The sequence below is a fragment of the Solea senegalensis genome, linkage group LG11 (assembly GCF_019176455.1).
Source record: "Solea senegalensis isolate Sse05_10M linkage group LG11, IFAPA_SoseM_1, whole genome shotgun sequence".
In the NCBI taxonomy this organism is placed as follows: Eukaryota; Metazoa; Chordata; class Actinopteri; order Pleuronectiformes; family Soleidae; genus Solea; species Solea senegalensis.
The window spans coordinates 19,230,926-19,254,613 of NC_058031.1; the positions used below are offsets into that span (position 1 = coordinate 19,230,926).

Consider the following 23,688-nt stretch of genomic DNA (forward strand, 5'->3'; position numbering starts at 1 on the left):
GTACGTCTACATTCCTGTGCGGTGACGTTGTTGTTTTTGTAAGTGGTTTAAGAAAACTTAAGTTTCCTCTCAGAAATTTTTCCAACAGCAAGGTGCAGTAATAAACATAATCTAATCCCTTCTCCGATGTTCACATTTCAAATGCTCTTGTATCAACACATATCCATAAATCACTATTAAATATTGTTTATACCTTTTTGAACTCTGCACTAATGTAGTGTAGCATTTAGTGGTCAATATGTGGTTTTTCAACCGAATGGTTGTGGGTTCGATTACTGGCTTGCTTTGGGCAAGACACTTAACTGGTTGCCCCTGATGGCATGGCATGGAAACGTTTTGAATAAACTCTCACAAGTCAGTGAAAGTGGTGATCATACAGCACTGGCTATATATTTGTTCAGATGTTTGGTGCGGAGGATAGGATGAGGTCTTGAGGTATTCCTGGGGCTATTTTAGCAGAAATCAAAGTCGCTATCCATCTAAATAATACCAATGTTGTATAATTGACACGCCATGGTTCTACAGAAGCCTGACATGGACAAACCATAATGGCCGTTGCACTTGGAGGTTCTGATACACCTCACATTAAGTCAGCATCTTCTGGTATCTTTTATTTACTGTAGTGTCTATTGATTTAGTGAAACCAACATACGGACATACACACCTCTGTTACGGCCTCCCTTAGACAATATGGACCTGGCTCAATAGGAGACCGAACAATGAAGGACGCCACAAGTTTACCCAATTAATAATTCATTTTTTATTACTTTTTTAACTCATCATTTCAAAACCAAAGTAAACAAAAATTGGAAGATCTCGGCAAAAGTAACAAAAGGTGGGTAGTTCTGGACCAGCCAAGAGAAAAGTAGATAAAATAACCTAAATAAGAGGAGGTGAAAAAAAAGGGAGAAAAAAAACAAAGAGCCCTCCAGCTGGCAACCCATTCTCCGTCCACTCTCTCTCTTTTCTCCTCTATTTAAACTTCCCACCGATGTTGCATTCTCCCTTGAAATGAAGCACAGATGAGGGGAGAGGAAAGAGAGATATTTCAATAAGCCGCACATAACAGCCTCATTAGAATAAAGGGACTATACCGGCACTTATTTTTACACACTTCACACACTGTTCGATTCCCAGTCTTGGAGCTTTACGTGTGGAGTTTGCATGTTCTCCCCATGTCTCTGTGAGTTTCTCCCAGACTCTCCTCCCACCATCAAAAACATGGATGAATATTAGAATGTTAGACACATTCAGTCAGTTTGGTTGCTTGTGGCTTAGTCGCAGTGGCTCTGATCGACCCTCCATCTGACCTCACAAATTCAGTTGACGATAAAGATGCTGTCCTTTATTTTCAACAAGAGATCTGCTGTCTGTCATGTCAGGAGAGGAAAACACACAGCTACATACCAGAAATACAGAGGTCCGTTGTTGCTGTGAGGCTGCAGAGTGGAAAATGACTTCAGGAGTGCTGTTCAAAGGCCTGATGACCCATGACACTTGTGTCCACTATTCACTGACACCACACACAACTGAATGTGTCATAAGGAGAGGGTGGTCCCTGAAGTGAATGCTGCATTTTAGGCTTGGGATTAAAATATATCCATAGCAGAAGTTCAAATTGTTCACATTTTCTATTTTATATAATAAAGTGTTTATATTTTATCTGTGGGTAATAGTGGGTACATTTATACTTTTGACTCAGTCCGCTTTAGGGATGGATGCTCTGTTCCTTGAATTTCATACTGTAACTACTGTTGACAATAAATGATCATAGTACCACTTCCTATTGTAGAAAGTTATAAACAATATATCATAATTATACATTTGTACTGACTATGACAGTTTTTTCTACATTTTTTACAAAACATTCAACATTAAGTCTTGTTAAGACTTTGATTTGTCCTTATTTTTAGTCTCTAGAGCATCCAATAACCAGCGTATGACGAGCATAGGATTGTGATTGATGCTGGTTAACCTGCCCATGCTGGACCAGCATCATAACATGTGCTGGTGACCAGCTATGATGGGCACTGCTGGTTTTTCTAACAGCGCATCAGGACTACTGGTGCTGAAAAGGTCAGTGTTAATGACCAGTGAAGTATATGAACTAAGAAGAACACATTAACACAACTAATGTTTAATACTTAAACGTATTAAAGATTTACATTAATAAGTAAACATGAGACAAGAGGGTCTCTTGGACACATGACAAGTCAGACCATACGTTGTAACAGTAGGCATCCTGTATAGGACAAGAAGCTTGAGGGTCTGTCTTGGATATGGTTAGTTAGGAAAATAGATGTCTCTTGTTTAAATAAATGGTGATATTGTCCAATTTAAAGATCATGGGACAGTATGGTATATCCGGACCCAACTTGTTTTTCAAGTCGTTACATTATGGAAACAGGAGAAAGGCGGGGGTCGAAACATGTGATGCCTGCAAGTAGGAAGGCTAGAGAATCTATATAATGTTAGTTTTGCTTTTCTGAGGCAGAATTGTCCAGAGATTCGGCAAGAGCATTCTGACACCTGACTTGTAACTAAATAAAATCCCTTTGTTCGGTACAAGTCCTGTGTCAGTGGGGTCTTTTCCTGCATCATCAACTCATCACCTATCGTTCAGAAGAAGAAGGAAGCCTGACAAAAACGACATTTTGGCGTCACGAACGGGGGGGTATTTTTGCTACGGGTCAGCCACTCCAGCGGCCTCTTCCAGTGGACCCGCTCTCGCTCCCAGCCGGCACTTAAAAAGGTGAGTGTTTTTCTCACATTGGGAGCCAGTGGGGGTTTTGGTGATTTGGCTGTTGGTTTGCGGTGGTCCTGTGGGCACGCTGTAAAGAATCATTTGTGTGGGGACAGGCTGCGATGTGTTGATGGTACAGGGGCCTCATCTAAATTTGTTTTTTATTTTAGGTATAAATAAAAAAGGGGGGAGGTAGGTCCCCTCTAAGAAGTGTTAGCATAATATAGGCTTAAACATGACATGTTAAGAGAATTCAGAATAAAGGATTAAACATGACATGGTAAGAGAATTAAGAATTTACAAGATGTAAAAAAAGGACTTAGAAATCAGAAATAGACAATTAGGCTAGTAGATCGGGAAAAGTGATCAAATGATTAACAAAAGAGCAAGTTGAATATGCGGTGCCAGATTTCGAAAGAAACTGTAAGTCATGGTACTCATCTACTTTGTGAAAATTTAGCGTAAATTCGGTAGGGACAATCTAAACGGTAGGGAACACTAAACGGTAGGGAAAAGGAAAAACCTGTGCACAGGTGTATTTAGAGGACAAAAGGAAAATCCCATGCATGGGTTTATTTAACCAAGGATGTGAAACTGCAGATAAAAGGATGATAATAGTGTGCACCGCATATAGTGAGTAACGTGACGCCAGGCTAAATGGCCATGTGTGAGGAATAAAAGTACCTGCATGTGTGAATTAGATGGCAGCGTGAAAATTAATTTGATGAAACGGCTAGATAATCAATGAAAGGCTGGTTAGGTTAGAAAATTCGGTAGGGATAGTCTTAGTTATCGGATTCGACCAGCAGACAAATTCGGTAGGGACAAAGATGAAGAAATGTTAGTTAATCCACCAGGTCAGGCAACGAAATTCGGTAGGCAAAGACGGACACACTGTAGCAATCATTGAAGCCAGGCCGGGTAACGAAATTCGGTATAAAAACCGCTATACAAATGGATTGATCATAGAAGAGAAAACGTTAAATTAAAATCGAAATTTAAAAATTGAGATTGGGTAAAATTTTAAAATTTGGACTAAGTGTTGTCTTGTGTTGATTTGTGTTGTTCTGTGACGCATTACTGTGTGGGCCATGGCTTTGTGTTGTTTTATGTGTGTGTGGACATAAGCTCGTCAGAGTTTGTGTGAGGAGGAAAAGCTATTTTTGACATGTGGTCATTGAAGCCAGAAAGGCTGCTGAGGGGGAGATGGTCATTTAAAAGTGATGAACAAATACTGACATTTTATTGGAGATTTGTTGGTTATAGTGAATTTTTAAGCTAAATTTGTCTTAGAGTACAGTTTCGACTCGTAGACATTATACATTGAATATTTGGAAAAGAAAAAGACAGGGAGACATCTATAATCCAGATAAAGAATTGGGAAAATATATCAAGGATGATATTAATGATAAATGTGATAAAAGTAACAACAAAGGAGATAGCTTATTTAATTTGGGAACTCTAAGAAGAAGAGATAATGCATTTATGATAAAAAGATAAACCATGTTTGGAGCATTATCTCATTTAAATGCCTGATCTGCTGTAGACAGCTGATATGTAGAGAAAAAGGGTGTAGTAGTTTGCATGCAATTGCATGAGATGAATTAGGTGTGTTAGATTCTTGAGAGTTGGAAAAAGTTAGAGTTTTTATTATAGTATTTATGTTAGGCTATAACTAATGATATAATAGGATTAAGAAATAGTGAACAATGGGTTGTAAGTGTTGATTCCTTGTGGTGAAAGAGTATGGCTGCTCTGGTGTGGAGAGCTGAATCTTTTACAGGCTGGATTCATACACACACATACGCACTGACAGAGAGATGGGGGTTTCAGTTATAAAAGCAAATTAGTCAGAAACAATTTAAGGAATGAGCGACAACTAAAATAATATAAATAAAATAAATAAATACAGGAAAGCAACCATACTAACAAATAAATACATTTATTAAAGTAAATAATGGTAACTGGGTGTTTTGTGACCAAAATTACTTACCAACACACAAATTATTCATAATTATTCAATTAGGCTAAACAGAAAGGTTCTGATCGAGAGGAGGAGGAGCCTGCTTTTCTGAAAAAGCCAAGACAAGAGATTTTATTCTTTGAAAAGAGCAGGATTTCCTGTCACTGTGAAATCTTAATTTGTTCCTGTATATGGCTGTGTAATAATGCATGAGATAGTCAATGCGTTAATGTGAATTGTTGATGACGAAGTGTCCCTAATCAAGACACTAAGTCCTTGGCAACTCCCAAAAAATGGTTAGTTTGTTCTAAGTGGTTGTATGTTTTATTGGAGTATGAATGTGAAAGGATGAATGGGCTATTGTTTGTTTGAGCCATTCAAGAGTACTTTCAACAGCCCCAGCTGATAAATTATACGAAGCGCTTTTTAATGGACTCTGTTATCGTCTGTGAGATGTTGGGTACACGTATGTGAATGGTTTATTTCATGAACAGTGAAATCTGCTCTGGAACACACCTCCCTGGAGCAAACAGTTGGGAAATACATGGGAAATCATGTATTTAAGCTGAATATGTTTCATTAGAAATGGTTTCATCTCATAATAGGAGAAGAGTGTGCTGTGTGGATGTGGTTGACGTGATGAGAACATTACTGAAGTGGTCATTAACTAACACATAAATCTGTAACATGTATATTCTAGTCACTATAGGGCTGAAATAATCTGGGTGATAAATAACCATTTGTGTCTTCATAGACTTCTTTAAAAGTGTATTTGACTGTATGAAGCAACATTTGGACATATGAATTAGACTCAGGAGATATCAGAGGTCATAAGGAGAGACATAGGACGCTGTGTTCTCTTCAGGGATCCCATGGCAGAGAGGAAATGGGGGACACTCTGTTTCTTCTCAGGCCTTAAGTAAACACAATCACTGCCCAAATTGAATATCTCCTGAAAACATAAAAAACATTGATATAGGTATTGATATAGATGTTTAAAATCTTTCTGTTGTACATCAATATTACTGTTTGATAACATCGATAGAGAAAATGTGAATTATGTGACCAATTGGCAAAGGGTCATAAAATTAGATGGTAATTGTTAAAATTTTAATGGAGACTTCTTGTCCCAATTGGCTCAAGGATGGGAGTTTCTCCAATTTTATTCTAGAAAAGGTCTCCTAGTCTTTTTCCCACCTTTTAGGAGGGGTGGTTTTTCTGATTGGGAGATAGCAGCTGATCCTAGGTTCCCTTACACCTACACTTAAAGAGTATTTGTTTTAAAGAAGTGTGGCTGGAAGGAGATTGACGGATGTGGCTAAGTGTAGCCGAATTTGATTTAATTAAGGTAGATGATTAGTTTACCTAGTCTAAAATAGTTAAAATAATGTGCAAACAGGACATCAAATAGGAAATTACTAAATTAGCTGATCCCACAATTGAAGTTTTAAACTGTTTCTCACATTAGATACAAGACTGAATAAAGGGAATTTTGTTGAAGCAAGCAGGCAAGCGTTATTATGTCAAGGCGACTAAGCCACATAGATATGTTAATTATTCTGCAAGGGGGGAATGAAGTCCTGTGTCAGTGGGGTGTTTTCCTGCATCATCAACTCATCACCTATCATTCAGGAGAAGAAGGAAGCCTGACAAAAACGACACCAGTAAAGGTCCTGGACCAATTCACACAAGTTCACACAAAAACACACGGCGATACTTGCCCTTTAATGTGGAGCGGCGCGAGGACAGGAATGCCAGGAAAGGGGCGTGCGTCGCGCAGGATGGGGCGAGGCGCGCGCGAGATGCTGTTGGTATGCGCTGCGATGTCCAACTGCAGCCCACGCATCCCCGAACTGTGCTGAATTACGGTGAAATAGAAAAGACGTGGGAAGAGATCGGCAGCTCAGGCACACGCGTGTCGTGATGAGATGACACGGCCAACTGGACACGCTGCGTGGTCACTGCAGGGACGTGAGGGGAAAAATAACAGACATGAAGGGAATGGACTCGCGACCTAAAGACACCTTTTAAGAGGAAGACGAAGAGAATGAGGGTGAATTCCTGCATGTCATTATCTGAAATGATGCTGTGTGATCCCACAGATGAGATGATGTTATGCTGCTGCTGCTTTGTTTAGTGCATAGAGTCTTAACTGTGGCTGTCCTTCATTCCACTCAGCAAAGGGACCGCAAAACGGCTTTTACATGAGTATGTCTGACACCTGCCTCTCCAAACTAACTCAATCGCGCTTGTCAATCAAACTGCACAATTGTCATTTTTATAATGTGTCAACATCCCCGTGCATGAACTTGGTTGTTTTATCTGAAATCTTGGAGAAAAAAAAATATATGTTAAAAAACAACAACAACAACACACACATTTAAAGGACTGTGATATTTGATGGAACATCAGCATCCATTAGTTAACCCACTAATGGGCATCACTGGTGTGTTCATGTGGGTATTCCGTGTAAAGAAAAAAGATGGTGGATTATATATGAGAATAAGTTAGAGAATAATGAGGTAAACAGCAAATGTGGACGCGTCTGTGGCTCAAACAGGTGATTTCTATTTAGAATGATTCTGAAATAGTGACAATATTGCCTCCCACACCTCCCACCACCTCCATCCTTAGTACAAGTGGCTATAAACCATTTAACAAACATGCCTCCACCACCTGTACCAACTTCAGCCACAATAAGCTTCTAGCATCTGTCTGCAACACGCAGACAGGGACAGCATGTATCCGCTGAGGCTAAACAGGGAGGTAACTCCTGCGTCCTCACACTTTGTCCCCTTCTCCCACTCCCCAGTGCTGCAGGCTGCAGATTTAGAGCTTCTGCTGATACATGACAGACAGACACAGAGAGACACGGAGAGAGAGAGAGAAGGAGAGAGACTGCTGTGACCGTGGATATGGAAAATTGAGCTTGGTCCAGACACACATCACCAGAGGAAAGACTGTAAACATGCCTCACAAGTGGCAGTGGCAGTAGGTGGGAGAACTTGCTGATGTTTATCCAGATATTTGCTCCTTTGATTACACCTCTGTGGCTGTGTCTCCTAAGTAAAAGCCAATACTCCTGTGCATACACTGTAGCTTTTATGCAGTGGTCTGGGAAGTTTCAAGGTTACTGCTCCAAGAGCTCTGCAGCGATGTAAGCTGTTCGAATAATACCATAATATAATCTGCTATGGGCACAGGGTAACTCAAAATAGGATACACATTTTAATAATTATTACAACATCGCTGCAGCAATCCACAGGCTCATGTTTCTGGGGGAAAAATGACATAAACATAAGGACTTAGCAACGTGTCTACTCCAGTGTGGGCCTGGGACGCATTTTCCTGTCAGAACCCGACAGAGTCGGAGAGACCGTTGACCAAACCCGACCCGAACCTGACACCTGTCCTGTTTTTTTGTCTTACAAATACCTGACATCATTGATATCATTGACGTCATTGATTTACATCATCCAAACGTTGTGGTTTATTTTGAATTGTTGCATCTACCGGGTTTAGCAGCTTCCATAGTGTTTGTAACGTCTGGGGCTGCTTGAGCCAGTTGTGTGGGGAGGAGAAGGCGGGTGCAGTGTGATGTACAGATAAACTTGGCCAGATGTCTGTCACCTGAGCACACTAATGTCCAGCGCGTATACTGCAGTCTGATTATTTCTCTCCTGCACATTTTTTTTGTGTCGTCCGGTGGAACCACTGATGTTGTTGATACATGTCGCTCAATTTGTCGTCGTCTTCAGTCCAGATGTCCGTAGGCATCCCCACGACATTCACCTGAGCAAAAGTGAGGTTTAGCTGCTAATTAACTGCTTGCATGTCTCTGTGTCCAGCGAAAGGCACCGCCTCGACACAGACGTGGGTCATTGTACTACATCTTTTGCTGACACAGGTTCATATGCAGCACCAGTATTATTTAGCTCTTGAGCTGCAATGGAATGTAAGCCTTATTATTTTCTCTCAAAAATCTTGTATAATGGGCAAAACTGTAAAAAAGAAAAAAAGAAGAAAAACCATATCCGTCATTGGTTTTGAATAAAATTGGGCAATTTGTTATGATGTGTATCTCAGTGATTGAAGATATGAACAGAATCAGGATGCATTTTCTCATGCTCATGTAAAAAGGTAACATCTATAAGCAGGTACATTTCTATACAGATTGTGGATCCAGTGAAGATGGAATCATTTCTGTCATTTCTCTGAGTGCTGGGCTTTTCTGTGGTCTGCTGTGTTATTGAGGGGATAACAACCAAACCGTTGTTAGCTGTTGGTGGAGCGAAGTGAGCGAGCTCAGATCTGGGGGGTGACAAATTCTTTGAGGTACTGGGGGACGTTGCCATGGATGCATTGGAATGTGAGGAGGGAGTCTTTATATTCGATCCGGGCGGAGATGGAAAGCCAGTGTAGTGAGTGGAGAATGGGTGTGATGTGTTTGTGTTTACGTACTCTCAGCAGGATCCTAGCGGCACTGTTTTGAACGTGTTGTAGTTTTTGGATGCTCTTGCTGGGAATCCCACTGAGAAGTGCGTTAGATTGATCAAAGGTACAGTTAATTCGAAGTGCCACAGACTATAGTCTGGAGGCGTGTGGTTACAGGGATGACTGAAACCCTTTGCCAAAGCGCGTGACTTTTTAAAATAATGTGAGCGATAATTATGACCTGTCGTGAGTGTACCCCACCATTTGCCCTGTGTCAGCTGGAATTGGCTCCAGTGACCCGTGGCCCTCATGCGGAGGATAAAACGCTGGACAACTGATGAATGGGTGAACAACAATTATCACGTATGTCAAGTGTCAGAGTAAATCAGGGTTTCTCAAAAACGATGTAGTGACACTGGCAAGATAAATCTCTTTAGAGAGCTGTTTCTGTATTAAAAATACCTATTATGTTATGTATTGTTATTATATTATATATAGAGGGATAGCAGCAAAAGTTAAACCCTTTAACACCTAAACCTCAAAATGTCCGGCTGGACCTTTTTTGTTTGCTTATTTTAACCATAAAAGGCCAGAAAATGTCCTGTGAGTAAGTGCTTTTGCCCATTTTTTCACAATAACTTTCAATCTCTGGCAGTTATTTACAACTTAATAGACTATTTTAACATGTAATGAAGTAACAATTTAAAATGAAGAAAAACAAAGTTTTATTAAAAAAACAACAACACTTGTGTTAGATAAACACCATATTTTACATGTTCAATTTGAAATTTGAACAGTATAAAACATAAAATAACATTTGTTTGAGTTTTTGTCTCTATGTCCAAAAACAGCCCAAAAAATGGACACTGTTTCGTGTGGTAATTACTGTAATAACCACATGTCAGCTTTGACTTCTCAGCTTCCGGAAACCATTGGAATTTTTTTGCTGTCTGCGATACATTCAGTGTTAAAGGGTTGAAGGGTTAAAGGGATGGTCTACGAGGTAGACAGTGTCAAAACATCCCGTAGAGTATATTCGAGGGACAGCTCGTTTAGAAATAAAGTGAGCGAGACATAGCGAGGATAGTGATTATAATGGACAAAGGATGTGGAAGATTGAGGCGTTGTGAAGAAGGACACAAGGACACAGATGGTGCAAGCGAGGAGGACACAAGGGCGAGGGCAGAATGGAATCGGATGATCTGCTGTGGCGACCCCTAAAGGCATAAGCTGAAAGAAGAAGATATATTTATAATATTCGATATTTGGTACCATTTAGCTCATGAGTGAAGATGATGACACACTGCCATATTTATCTTTTTATCTCACTCCTATATACCGATGAACTATTCATATGATCCGTGACTTGACGAAGGTGTGCATGTTTAAGGGAGGGAATGGTGATCATATCACACATACACAGAAAGAGGAAAGACATCTAAAAGATGATATGGAGCACTCAGCATATAATCAGATTTGTTTGTTGTAACTGCTCCCTGTGAGAGCTGATACAGTATTACTGGCTAGCATATTGATCCTGCACTCTGCTCAAATGAGGGAGAACCCATAACCTAATACACATAGACACAATGGAGCCAATGCAATGGTTCAGCCACTCCTGCTTGTCTCAACTGCCCTGATTGTGCATGAATGTTTTACAAGAAGGCTTTGAAATCAAACAGCAATGCAGGTTACTACTGGTGGGTTTTTGTCGGCGGTCAAATCTTGTTTTTGATTGTTATCACAGTATTCAAACACACATTTCTTATGACTTTCCCTAAGTCTGTATTGTGTATTCCTATTACTGCATGATTTAGTTAGGTAGTCGATTAATAATAATGAATAATGTTTTCATCGATTCATCTGTCGATTATTGTAATTATTTACTTATTAATCATTTGGTCCATAAAATTAAAGAATGTTGATCAGTGTCTGTCAAACCTGGAAAAGATGTTCTCAAATCTTTGAATGATTTATTTGTTATACAGAGCAATGAAACCAGAAAATATTCACATTTAAGAACTTGTTTTAATTATTTAAAAAGCTCTAAAACCGAACAACCAATTATCAAAATAGTTGACAATTAATTTAGCAATCGAATTAAAAATCATTAATCAAATAATTACTGCAGCCCTACAATTAACAGCAACTTGTTATGGTGTACAAATAAGATTAAGACCCTCAAAATGTGTGTATGGTGATTTTATTTATATGTATATAGAATACAAAAGTGAACACTCTGTAATAACTTTAATCTTGCACCTTTGCTCTCTGCTCTGTCCTGCAGCTCCTCACTGGCACGTCTGCCAGCAGCTGAATCCACAAGTGTGAAGTGTTTTTATTCCCTCCTGCCCGACGTGGCCCCACCCTGTCTGAAAGCTGCAGGTCCCATTGTCCTCCAGCATGACGGTTGCTACCGGCGACCCCACGGATGAAGCGGCGGCACATCCGGGACAGCCTCATGAACATTATGATCCAGAGCCAGATCATGAGTGCTGCGAGAGAGTCGTCATCAACATCTCAGGCTTGCGCTTTGAGACACAGCTCAAGACCCTCTCTCAGTTTCCGCAGACACTACTCGGCGATCCCAAAAAAAGGATGAGATATTTTGATCCTCTGCGGAATGAATACTTTTTTGACCGAAATCGTCCCAGTTTTGATGCTATTCTGTATTATTACCAATCAGGAGGGAGGCTGCGTCGGCCTGTTAATGTGACCCTGGACATTTTTTCCGAGGAGATACGCTTTTATGAATTAGGTGAGGAGGCTATGGAGATCTTCAGAGAGGACGAAGGTTTCATAAAGGAAGAGGAACGACCCCTGCCAGAGAATGAATTTCAGAGACAAGTGTGGCTGCTGTTTGAGTATCCAGAGAGCTCAGGTCCCGCTCGTATCATTGCCATCATTTCTGTCATGGTGATTCTCATCTCTATTGTCAGCTTCTGCCTGGAGACACTGCCAGTTTTCCGAAACGATGATGAGGAAATGTACAAATATGCATCCCAGTCTATGTACAACATCACCTCTACCTATGACAGCTCTACATATTTTACAGATCCCTTCTTCATTGTGGAGACCCTCTGTATCATCTGGTTCTCATTTGAGTTCCTAGTCAGGTTCTTTGCCTGCCCCAGTAAAGCAGGATTTTTTGGCAACATTATGAATATCATTGATATTGTGGCAATCATCCCTTACTTCATCACACTGGGCACTGAGCTGGCAGAGAGGCCAGAGGATAGCCAAGCAGGACAGCAAGCTATGTCTTTAGCTATTCTCCGTGTCATCCGTCTAGTCAGAGTGTTCCGTATATTCAAACTCTCACGTCACTCCAAGGGGCTCCAGATCTTGGGACAGACTCTGAAGGCCAGTATGCGTGAGCTTGGACTCCTCATCTTCTTCTTGTTTATTGGTGTGATCCTCTTCTCCAGTGCCGTCTACTTTGCCGAAGCAGACGAGCCAGAGTCCCAGTTCTCCAGCATTCCCGAGGCCTTTTGGTGGGCTGTGGTCTCCATGACCACTGTAGGCTATGGAGACATGGTCCCAGTAACTATCGGTGGAAAGATTGTGGGGTCTCTCTGCGCAATCGCTGGTGTGCTGACTATTGCCCTGCCTGTACCTGTAATCGTGTCTAACTTCAACTACTTCTACCACAGAGAGACGGAGGGTGAGGAACAGGCACAGTATCTGAATGTCCCAAGCGTGCCTAAAGCCAGCTCAGCTGACGACCTGAAGAAGAGCGGCCGGAGTGGCAGTGGCTCCACACTCAGCAAATCTGACTATGTAGAGATCCAAGAGGCGGTGAACCACAGCACCGAGGACTTCAGACCAGAGAGCATGAAAACTGGAAACTGTACCCTGGCCAACACTAATTACGTAAATATCACTAAGAAGCGTACAGATGTATAATGTGAGCTGGTAGTGATAGTAAACTTCAACCGGGTCTACAGGGACTCCAATAATACTTGGACTCCCTGGGGTGACGAATGTATGGCGCCCACAGCAGATGAGTGAGATTCTCTCAGAGAAAGACCTCACATTCTCCTAATATCCTATGGACCTATCATTGCATATTATAGAACTACTCCCTGTCTTCTTTAGGACATAGTCAGTGTGCGCATGTAGTTCATCTTTAACTATACAACAGTAGTCGTCCTGCTTGCAAAAGTAGCCAAATAGTAGCCTAATCAATACTAATCAATATTAACAGTGTAATGGGACCATACGTTTATACATTGTTGCTCAAGCTGCCGTTGGGTGAAGTTGCAAGATAGCAATAATCATGTAGATCAATGTAACTTTTAATTTTAAAAGCATTTTGTTAACTTGTGATTTAAACAAAATAATAAATAAATCAAAAAAAAATATCAGTCAGCCGTATTATCAGCATTCATGGGCAACTGTAATCAGCCGCTCTAACTGCCAAGGTCCAGACTCAGAGAAAAAAAATGAAATCAAAGACCACAACTGTTCTGTCAGGGGAAAACATTCATTGTTACCTGTGTGCACTAGCTTTACTCCCTGGGCCTGCTAGATATTTTCTAGTACAAGCTAGTGTCCTCTGTCGAGACAAACAGATATGACTCTCTGTAGTTGTGGACCACAAGAGCACATCACCCCTTTTCCTGCCATTTTACAGAGTGGACTTTATTGTAGAATACACACTCACCAAGACTCTGCCTTTTTCCAATAACTGGAGGCTACAGCAGGTGGACAGAGGAAATGTCCCTCTAAACAGAGTGAATGTCCTGTTTTTTGCTGTATGTTCATTTGTATGTTTTTTTTTAAAAGTAACATGATGAATGTGTGCTTCTAGCTGACATTTTTCTGATCAACCACCCGTTATAGACCTTAACTTCTTAACTGTACCTTCAAGTGTCTTGTCCGCTGCTACCTGCTCCACTGTAATAGCAACAGCATTAATGTCACGATTGTTGACTTCATAGCATTCCATGTGTGTAGAAATAGATCTGATGAAATTAAGTAGCATATCGAGGGTGGGAGTTTTGATCACTGTTGTTCTCTGAAGCAACGTTTCAGGTTTTCTGTCGCAGAATCTGATGCACAGCTGTACGTTTTCTTGACCATACAAATCTCACATGTGCGATCAAAGAGAATCACTGAAGCCTGTCATGAGCTCTCTATCATAGACTCCTCGCTAAAGCTAGGGTTGGCCATTTGTCTCTTGCACTATAACCTGATGAGGGTGGCTGGGATGTATTGGTTGCATTTTTGTAAAATGAAGCCTTTCCAGTCTTACAAACTATTGGTTTAATAATTTTAAAGTGTGGGCTTTTCCAGACTTATCATTTATAGCTTTAAAAATCTAGTAAGATCAGTAAATGTCTCCTTGCCTCTGGTTCAAGTAATTCAAGATTTTGCTGTTGGATTTAAGTGTATTAAATGTTGCTAGCTCAACTATTAGGTCACCAAAGACACCTGGAATATAATTTTGCTTAAAACTATCATTGCATTGGTGCATTTTGCCCACATAATGCAGGACATAGAGAACGTGTCCTTTATTACAAAAGATTATCTTCTGCTATTGTAGTGATGCATGCCCTGTGAGGTTCATCATAGCATGCATTAGTATGAACAATACATAATCAAAAGGCAAATTTATTCCAATATATCCTTCTATTTGTAGAGTTACTGGCTCTATGTGCAATCTATGAAACCAAGTGGGCTTTGCTTGTGAAGTATGAGTGATGCTTTGTGTATGCATCTTTCTGCCAGTGCTATCGCAACCTATGTTAAGTATTTACCCAGAGAGGTTGCGTGTCCATGAGAAGCTCTGTAAACTGTCTCTAACAAAAGGAAGGAAATGGTTATAGTTTAGGATTTCTGAAGTGTGGATTTGTGAGGTACTGGCACATTGTCAGAGCTCACTGCACTGCAAGTGCTCCCTTCGCCCAGAATTAAACAGACACACTGCCAGTGAAAACATGGCTGCTAATGTGAACACAAGGAAAAACAAGGATTTAAGTCAAAGGGCACCCATGATAAAATATTAGTATATGTTTCCCACTTTATCTCATTATTAGCCTTTCCCAACTGGAAACTGAAGTTGGTGTTGATTTGCAACTCACTCCCCTCACCATGCATAGAAGAAAATCAGTGATTTTACATCAGCACTTTGATCAACAACACATGAGTGCCATACTCATGTGCTGTTGATCAAAGTGCCGCCTCCATCAACAAGCTTCAAAGTTTTGTGACTTCATTCATTTAGATTTATCTAACTAACACAAACTTACCAAATGAGGCAGCAGTAGACCAGTAGCGTTTGTGTCCCTCCAAGCTAAAAACATTGATTTGATACAGGAGAGTTTCCAAAGCAAAACAAACTGAAGGTTTGCCAATGCCAAAATGTGGGCTGAGACCTGAGTTTGGGCAAGGAGAAGTTGTCTAGTAGTGACATCTGACACCAAGTTGCAGATGTCCAGCCTATCAATGCCTCACGCCATCCTTCAAGAAAGAAGGGGAGGAGACTGGGCCAATGAGCCTCAATAACAAATCAAAATGCTTTAGGGGTTTAGTCATGACAGCGTGCACTTAAGCAAGTGTAGATTTTATTAGGTGAGCTTTTTGTGTGCACGTATTCATTGACGTGTGCTTGCCTAATTCTTCGCAGAAGGGATGCACACAGTGCGCTCAGTAGCTCGCAACCACACATGATAAACATAAACTATGATTTTTAAAGGAAACGAGGAAGGTTTTGACAGGCTTACGTCATGCTCTTCTCGGCTGTAAAGTCCTTATATTCTCATGTATGTCTCAGAGTGAAAGCACAACAGTGGCTACTCCTGTGTGCTGCCAAACCCAGTGGACTATTCAAGCAGTTGTTCCATCTGACATTGTGCTCAACCAAGTGCATCATCGTGCTCCAAGGGACTGCTGGAGTGTCTGTCTCTGACATATATGTCCATCACGCTAAGTGTTGTCTCTGATTGTGCGCAGAGTGTCCATAAGAGAGCGAGAGAGACAGATGGACAGAGAGAGAGAGAGAGTTTTTAGACAGAAGCTGAGAGTGTGTAGCTTTTAAATACAATGTGGTAGCAGTTCTACAACACTCTCCTTGACTCCATGCCGGAGTGACTATTGAGCTTCTCCACCTTTACAGGCTGTTTACACACTATATACACTGAACACATGCATGTAGTATATTAAATAGAAACTAAAGGAATATGTTGCCACGCTCACTTGAGTTGAAGAGAGGAAAGAGAGGAACGATTGGGGAAGAACAACACGATGATGAAAGTGAGGTAAACACTGCCCAGACCCTCTGATGTACTTATGTATTTCTCCACACTGTACTGGAACACCTTAATGTGACTTAATGTGATTGAAGGCCTCACATGGACTGCTCTGTTTCCCTCTTGTTAGCAAGCACACACCTGATGTGACATGGTCTGTCAACACAGACAGAAACCATTGAGACACCACATCGGGATCTGTACCAAGAAAACACACAATTGCTGTATTATTTACAACAGAGACAAGATGTCACATGACACACACACACTGGACTTTGGGACAGCTGCTGTACACATGTGTACACACAATACCTGCCAATGTACACCTGCTAACTGCTGTCAGGACAGAGATGCACCTGTCAAAATTCAGTACCCAAACAAAAACTGAATGGACTGAGAATGCATGTAAAACAATAGATGTACACGTTACAGCTGCTGCCATTGATGTCATACACTGCCTGAAGCTTCAGCTTTAACACACTCTTGCCATGACGTACAGATTCTCGCGCCCGCAGGGAATCCGTGCGTGCTTAATGAAATAATGCAAGAAATTTCATAGGAGGTGAATTAGCTTTTAAGTTTGTGTGATAAAGAGAAAGGATGGATGTGTATGAAGGAAACAACATTTCTGAGAACTTTTACCTTTATGTTATGTTTGTCATTCATTTATTGTTTGTTTATTAACCATGTTTTCATACTTGAACGTTATTATCAGCTCATATCAAAACACATGCGTAGGCCTTGGTCAATTGGCTCCTTTCTTTATTGTCTGAACACATACTGCATTTAATTTGTCTGCCTTCTTCAGCCATGTTTCTGATTGTTTCTAGCTCCTTCATTGTGTTGTGTTGTCATGGCTGGATTCTGCTCTAACTTTATGTATGAAAACCTTTTCTGTTTGTTTATTTGTTTTTGTACTGTTGTAAGTTAAATGGTTAACCAAGATGCATTCTGTCTGTGGTTACACAAAAGAGAAATGGATCTGGACACTTGACATTAGAAAATGTCATGAAAGAGACACTTTTGTCATTGAAAATCATTGTAAAAATATAAATAGTAGTATGATGATTAAAACAATAACAACATCTTTACAATAACCTTACGTGTCTGTTTTGCTTCTTGTCGTTTTTGTAATGTAACATTATGGTTGTTGCGTAGTATCCTGCCAGGGGGGCGTTACCTTGGTTGTGTGTCAGCTACAGGAGCTCTATTAAATGTTTCATACATTTTTGAATTTGCATAAGATGGTGTCTCTGAGGGAGATCTCATACCAGAATGAATGAAGATTTGGCCACTTGATGATCCATTCTGCACAGTATAAATGGATGGGAGCATCACTGTAGCAGCCCCTCTCATGTGCATTACAGCAGGTGTATTTGAATCGACCCCTGGATGGTTTTGTGTCCTGCTTCTCCCTTGCACTTTGTGGTTTACTGAGAAAGCAAAGTGGTCTATTTATAAAAGCAGTGAGCTCTTGTAAAGTGTGTCAAGAGAAAGAATATAAAAGACAGAGGAAAGCAACACGTTCTTCCTCTGTGGCGCAAGAGTGTGGCAAGTACAAACAGTTAACACTACAACTCATTTGCCTCTCCCCTCCTTGGGGTGATCATGACATCGCAGTCAAGTTCAGCGGATGATGTCATTCTTCTCCCAGACATGTCTGAGCAGGAGTATAATGCTCTCTTTATTATGACTAGCGTCTAAAGATGGGGATGAAACAGGCTTCCAGATAAAAGAGTGGTCTTGTCCACAGACAAAAGCAAATGGACTGTCATAGTAACATTTCTAATGTGACATTCCACAAGTGTATGAGGCCATTGTTGTCACTGGACAGAAGCATTTCAAAGGTCACAGGCAAAAGTGACCTTGGGGCCCTACACCAAAACAGAAGTGACAGTAACTATTGGCTGTATTCTCCACTGCTCAGACATGTCTGAGAGGAGAATGACATCATCAGCTGTACATGACTGCGACACATTACTAGAAACCACAGATTGTAACCCCTTATAGCTGTTGTTCATGCAGCAACAGTTTATTCATTTATTTATTTGTAACCTTTATTTAAACTCGGAAATATATTGAGGAGCAACCTCATTTACAATAGCTGAGACAAAACACAAAACATAGTATATATATATATATTGTATATATATACTATTATTATTAGCTAACGATTACGGGTATATATATATTGTATATATATATACATATACCCGTAATTGTTAGCTAATAATACAGGTAAAATTCAACAGAGGACACCATTGTCCCATTTAGTGGGATTTAACGTAAACCTATTCAACATTTGTATCACCTCACCCATGTTTGTAGCTTTGTGTGTACTCGCACTAAGTTGACGGTGGAACAGTGGTAGAGCAAATCGCCTTTCAACTGAAAGGATGTTGATTTGATTCCTGGCTTTGCTGGGCTACATGTGTGCTTGGGCTTAACCCCACGTTTCACCTGACAGCCCTGGAGAAACGTGTCAGTGGGTGTGAAAGATGTGTCACAGAGAATATGCTGCATGTAGATGGGCTGCATGACTGTGTGAGTAAATGGGTGTGAATGGGTAAATGGCAAAACTGTAGTGTAAAGCAGCTTTGAGTGGTCATCAAGTCTAGAAAAGCGCTAAATAAATACAGACCATTTACCAGCTGCACGTCTGCCGTGTTCTTGCACTGTGTCTGTCTTGTCTCCGCACACCACAAATTGGATTATGACTTCACTTTTTGATTTATCTCTGACAGAAAAGCTCATTCAATTCAATTTTATTTCTGTAGCCCAACATCACAAACACAATTCGCTTCCAAGAGCTTTACAGTCTGTACAGCAAGTGACACCCTCTGTCCTTAGACCCTCACATAAAGTAAGGGAGTAACTCAGGAAGAGCCACAGAGGAGGGATCCCTCTCCCAGGATGGACAGACGAAGTTCAATAGATTGCAGACAAAGCATCACATTTACAAAGAGAAGAAATATAATAGAGCAGGAGTATTTCACAAATCAAAAACATTCATAGCATCTCATCCAGGGTGTGACATGCGCTATTGTCATCTGGGATTGCTTGCAGCTCCTCATGAGACCCCCCCGAAAAGGACAGGGCATGGATGAAGGATGAATGAGGAAAATATTAACGTTAGCAATAATCAGTAGCTATATAGTCATCAGTATAGTTGCAATATTTGAGCTGCAGTGTTGAAGCTCTGGAATCACGAATACAAGAGCACAAACAAGGGGGTGAGAGAAAACTAAGTTATGATAAAGCGCAGAGAAGAGGAGGTGAGATGGGGGGAGAGAGAGAGAGAGAGAGAGAGAGATGGGTTGGAGCTGGGGAACAAGCAGGCCTTTCTGACCGGAGTGGTCTCTTTGGGTCGTAAGGAATAATCATGCCTTTGAGATATGAAGAAGCCTGATCACTAAGTGCTTTATATGTGAGGAGAAGGATTTTAAATTCTATTCTAAATTTTACAGGGAGCCATTGTAAAGAGTTCAGCGCTGGAGTGGTGAGATTTCTTTTCCTGGTTCCTGTCAGTTCCCCATGCCGCTGCATTCTGAACCGACTGAAGAGTCCTCAGAGACATTGTACAGCTTTATTACTTGATTACTGTCATACAACTTCACGGAAATGTACAACTGTGTGTCAACTGCATAACACTGGAAATTTAGATTGTGCGTTTTTAAATAAAAATGACCTACAGGAAGCATGTATGAGGTTAAAAAGAATCGGTCTGAGAAATGACCCCTGTGGAACTCCATGTTTAGCTTCCACACTGGGAACTCTCTGATATGTAAGATTTAAACTGGTTTAATGCAGTTCCATTGATCCCAATAACACGCTCCAGCCCCTGTAATAAACTTTTATGGTCAACAATGTCGAATGCAGCACTCAGGTCTGTGAGTACCAGTATGTGATTTTGTTTAAGAGATAATATTTATGTTTTTCATGTATTCAGATTCAGCCTTGATATTAAAACTAGACTGAGAGGTGTCAGTTTGATGTAATCACGGTGGCAGGATGTCAATATCATTATCAACAGATCTTCTCTCTTTCTATTTTGGCTGGGAACCATGCACTGTATGTCACACAGTGGAAAAAGGCGAGGCGCAGAAACTCAGCAGTGACACACAGTATAGTGAAAATAAGTTTTCCCTCCTGCTTTCTCTGACATTTTTGATTGACGTGACGTAACGTCACATGTGGCACTGGTGAATGGCTCACATGCTGTGAACATTTACCACTGCAGTGTGAGCTGATTTATAACCTAATACACTCACCAGTTAACGGCCTGTCCACATGAACTTTCTTTATAGCGCACCATCTTCCACAGGGGAAAACCTGGGAAACATATTGTTGTGAACACATCTCCACACACACATTTTCATGAATGTGTGTGTGGAGGAGGGGAAGCCCTTCCTTTATCACTGCCGCTTCAGTGGAAGCACCTCACCTGTTCTATTTATAGCAGTGGATTTCCCTTTGGTTTACAGGGAGAGCCTCCTCCTCCTCCTCGTTTTAAAGAGTTTAACAGCCAGTGAATTGTGTTTATTTCAAAATGTGTCTTATTTATACGCTCGGAAAACAAAGAATCATACGTTTGAATGATGCAGACTGTGCATACATCACATGCAGCTGCTGGAATTTTAAAAAGATGAGGAGGTGGACGAGGAACACCACTGGGGAGCCTCAGTCTGTCAATGGTTTTAACGAGCTGAATTGATCCATGGGTTTGGCCTACATTCAGTCGGCTGGCTGTAAGTAAAGATGCATGATGGAGAACAAAGACAGCACTGCTAGCTCTTTAAAGTGATTTTTTTTTTTTTTAGCATAAATCCGTCAGCTATGTATGAAATAATTATACTGTGTTATCATTAGATCATTTCAGGACATTGTTTATAGACATATAATTTTGCAGTTTGATGAATAAATGATTTCATCTTCTTGTTGTCTTGATTACATGCATATAGAGCATATATAATAATAGCACAGCATTTCCCCATCTACAAAACAAAAACAAGGCACACCCTAAAAGCATGTCTTTTCTTGTCTATAAGTAGGTTAGAGTCACTATAAATCACATGACATGGAATCCATTAAAAAGGATATTTTTGTATAACACAAGAGGTTTGTCCTCTCCATCAAGATAAGATAAGATAAGATAGCCTTTATTGTCATTGTACTAAAAGCCATACAATTAAATTATGGGTTGTTACAACTGAAGTAGCATTTGAATAATATCAGTTAGATAATAAAAAAAATAAATAAATAAATAATTAAGTAAACATGTCATGTGACAAGGAAGCTTGCTATGTTTATAATATACTGTACAAATTCATAAAATTCAAAATATAGGACAGTTCAACAATTTGGCTGTTTGGTTCACGGTCAGTGGTCACAGGACCTGGATGCTAGTAAAAGTGTATTTTAGAAAATATCTATATTTACATTGAATATGAGAAACACAGTGATCCAAAATAAAAGCAAACACCTTCATTTCACAAGTCAAACATATAAGATTACTTCTGTGCACACTTCTCTCTGACATCTGGGAACCCTGCTTGGTGGAGCTGCAGAAAGAACATACATGCACATAATATTGGACAAAACTACAAAATACAGCAGGCACACAACGATCCAAAATAAAATACTGTATTATTATATTTTCCAAATACTAATAATACTTATTTAGTCTACAGCTGAAACTCATTGGTGTGTGCACAACCTCTATGAATGTAAATACAACAAAACAATATCAGCTCCTGTCTAAATGTAACATCATCTTACTATCGAATACAATCACTTTATGTTAGTATTTACCTCATTTCAATTTAATTTCTGGTTTTATTATTGATAGATTAATTTATGCTTTTTATTGTGAACTATACACTATTTTGTATGAAAACAAATGTGTTTACGCACATTTTTTCTGAAATATCTTCATGGATATTGTTATTGCAGCATCACGATGAAATATTGTGAAGCACTCTGAGGCAGGAAGTGACCTTGTCAAGTTGTACACACCATAGCACTCAACCATTTGAAAGCATTGAGAACATACACAGCTTTTACTTTAAAAGATCAATTAACACCAATGACTAAATGGAGAACAAAAAAAAGATACATTAAAATAAGGTTATGCTCAAGTGTGCCAATGAAAGCTTGTGATTTTGTGTCCGTGTGTTTATTTGTGTGATTTTAAGTCGGGGCAAATTAAAGTAGGCAACACGCATCGAGAAAACCAATCTGTGGCAGCACCTCGCGTTATGTTTTCTGATGATGTCATATAATACGATATACAGCGTTTTTACAGTATCTAAGTAAGTACAAAAATACAGGACATTGAAGTATTTTCATCATCCCAAAAAAATACAAATTACAGAATGAGATTTTGTGTTTGAAATACATATTTTAAATACATTTATCTGCAATACCCCCCCTCCCTATACAAGCATGAGGATTCCTCCACCCCTGAACCTCTGTCTTCCCTTTTTGTTCTTCATGGAACTTTCCATTGAAAAAAGACTTACTGTTAACCCTAATCTGCCACCTAGTGTCCATGAGAAGACATTACTCTAAGCTGGAATCATTTTCTCACCTAGTTTGTCTCCATTTGTCACAGACATGATGTCAGGGGCTTAAAATACCTCCACTGGATAAATAATTAATGAGAGGAAAATTTGAAGAAAAAAAAAAACATTTCTTCTTTCAGTTTCTGTTTCCTTGCTATTCTCCCATCTTGTATTTTGTGTCCTGTTTTTATTTTGCAGTTGTGAATTTAGACTTGTGTTTGCTTTGTTGTCCAAATGGCTTGGATCTATTTCAAACAAACAAACAAAAAAAGGGACCACACTCCACCACTAGTTGCTAGTGTACTGATCAAGTGTGCATCAGAAGTGGAACACATGATGAGTGGTGACTGAAAAGCATTAGCAGTCAACAGCCACCTAACATTAACGCAGGAGCCCTTTGACGTATCATACTCCATCTGCCTGCTTGCACGAACATCAAATCTGTTATGTAGTATCCGAGACCATTCTCTTGAACGGGAACATCAGTTCATATTGGATGTGAAGAAGAATCAGATATTGGAATGTAATTATTATAAAATAAAAATGTAATTAAGCCTATCGGTGGTAGGTCAAAATATTGATTTGATGATATGTCATCATCCTTTCTCGTGCAATATGATCGATATTCTAATTAACAAATTAAGGCGCTCTAAAGTACACAGTTCCAGACAGTTTCTCTTGTCGTAACATAAACATAAAAATTTAATTATTAGATAACTTCAGATAAATAAA

At 40.0% G+C, this 23,688-nt stretch overlaps 1 protein-coding gene across 2 annotated transcripts; it reads left to right on the plus strand.

Moving 5' to 3' along the window:
• The first annotated feature begins 2,601 nt into the window (after positions 1-2,601).
• Positions 2,602-21,190, plus strand: LOC122777784 (potassium voltage-gated channel subfamily A member 2-like). Of its 2 annotated transcripts, none has more exons than XM_044039246.1 (3): positions 2,602-2,752; positions 11,428-13,013; positions 19,861-21,190. In XM_044039246.1, exons 2-3 carry the CDS (start codon positions 11,544-11,546, stop codon positions 19,894-19,896), a joined length of 1,506 nt encoding a protein of 501 aa, XP_043895181.1. In that variant the 5' UTR covers positions 2,602-2,752; positions 11,428-11,543; the 3' UTR covers positions 19,897-21,190. The 2 variants fall into 2 exon arrangements, with proteins under 2 accessions (XP_043895181.1, XP_043895180.1); XM_044039245.1 differs by lacking the exon at positions 2,602-2,752 and adding an exon at positions 6,537-6,759.
• The last annotated feature ends 2,498 nt before the right edge of the window (positions 21,191-23,688 follow it).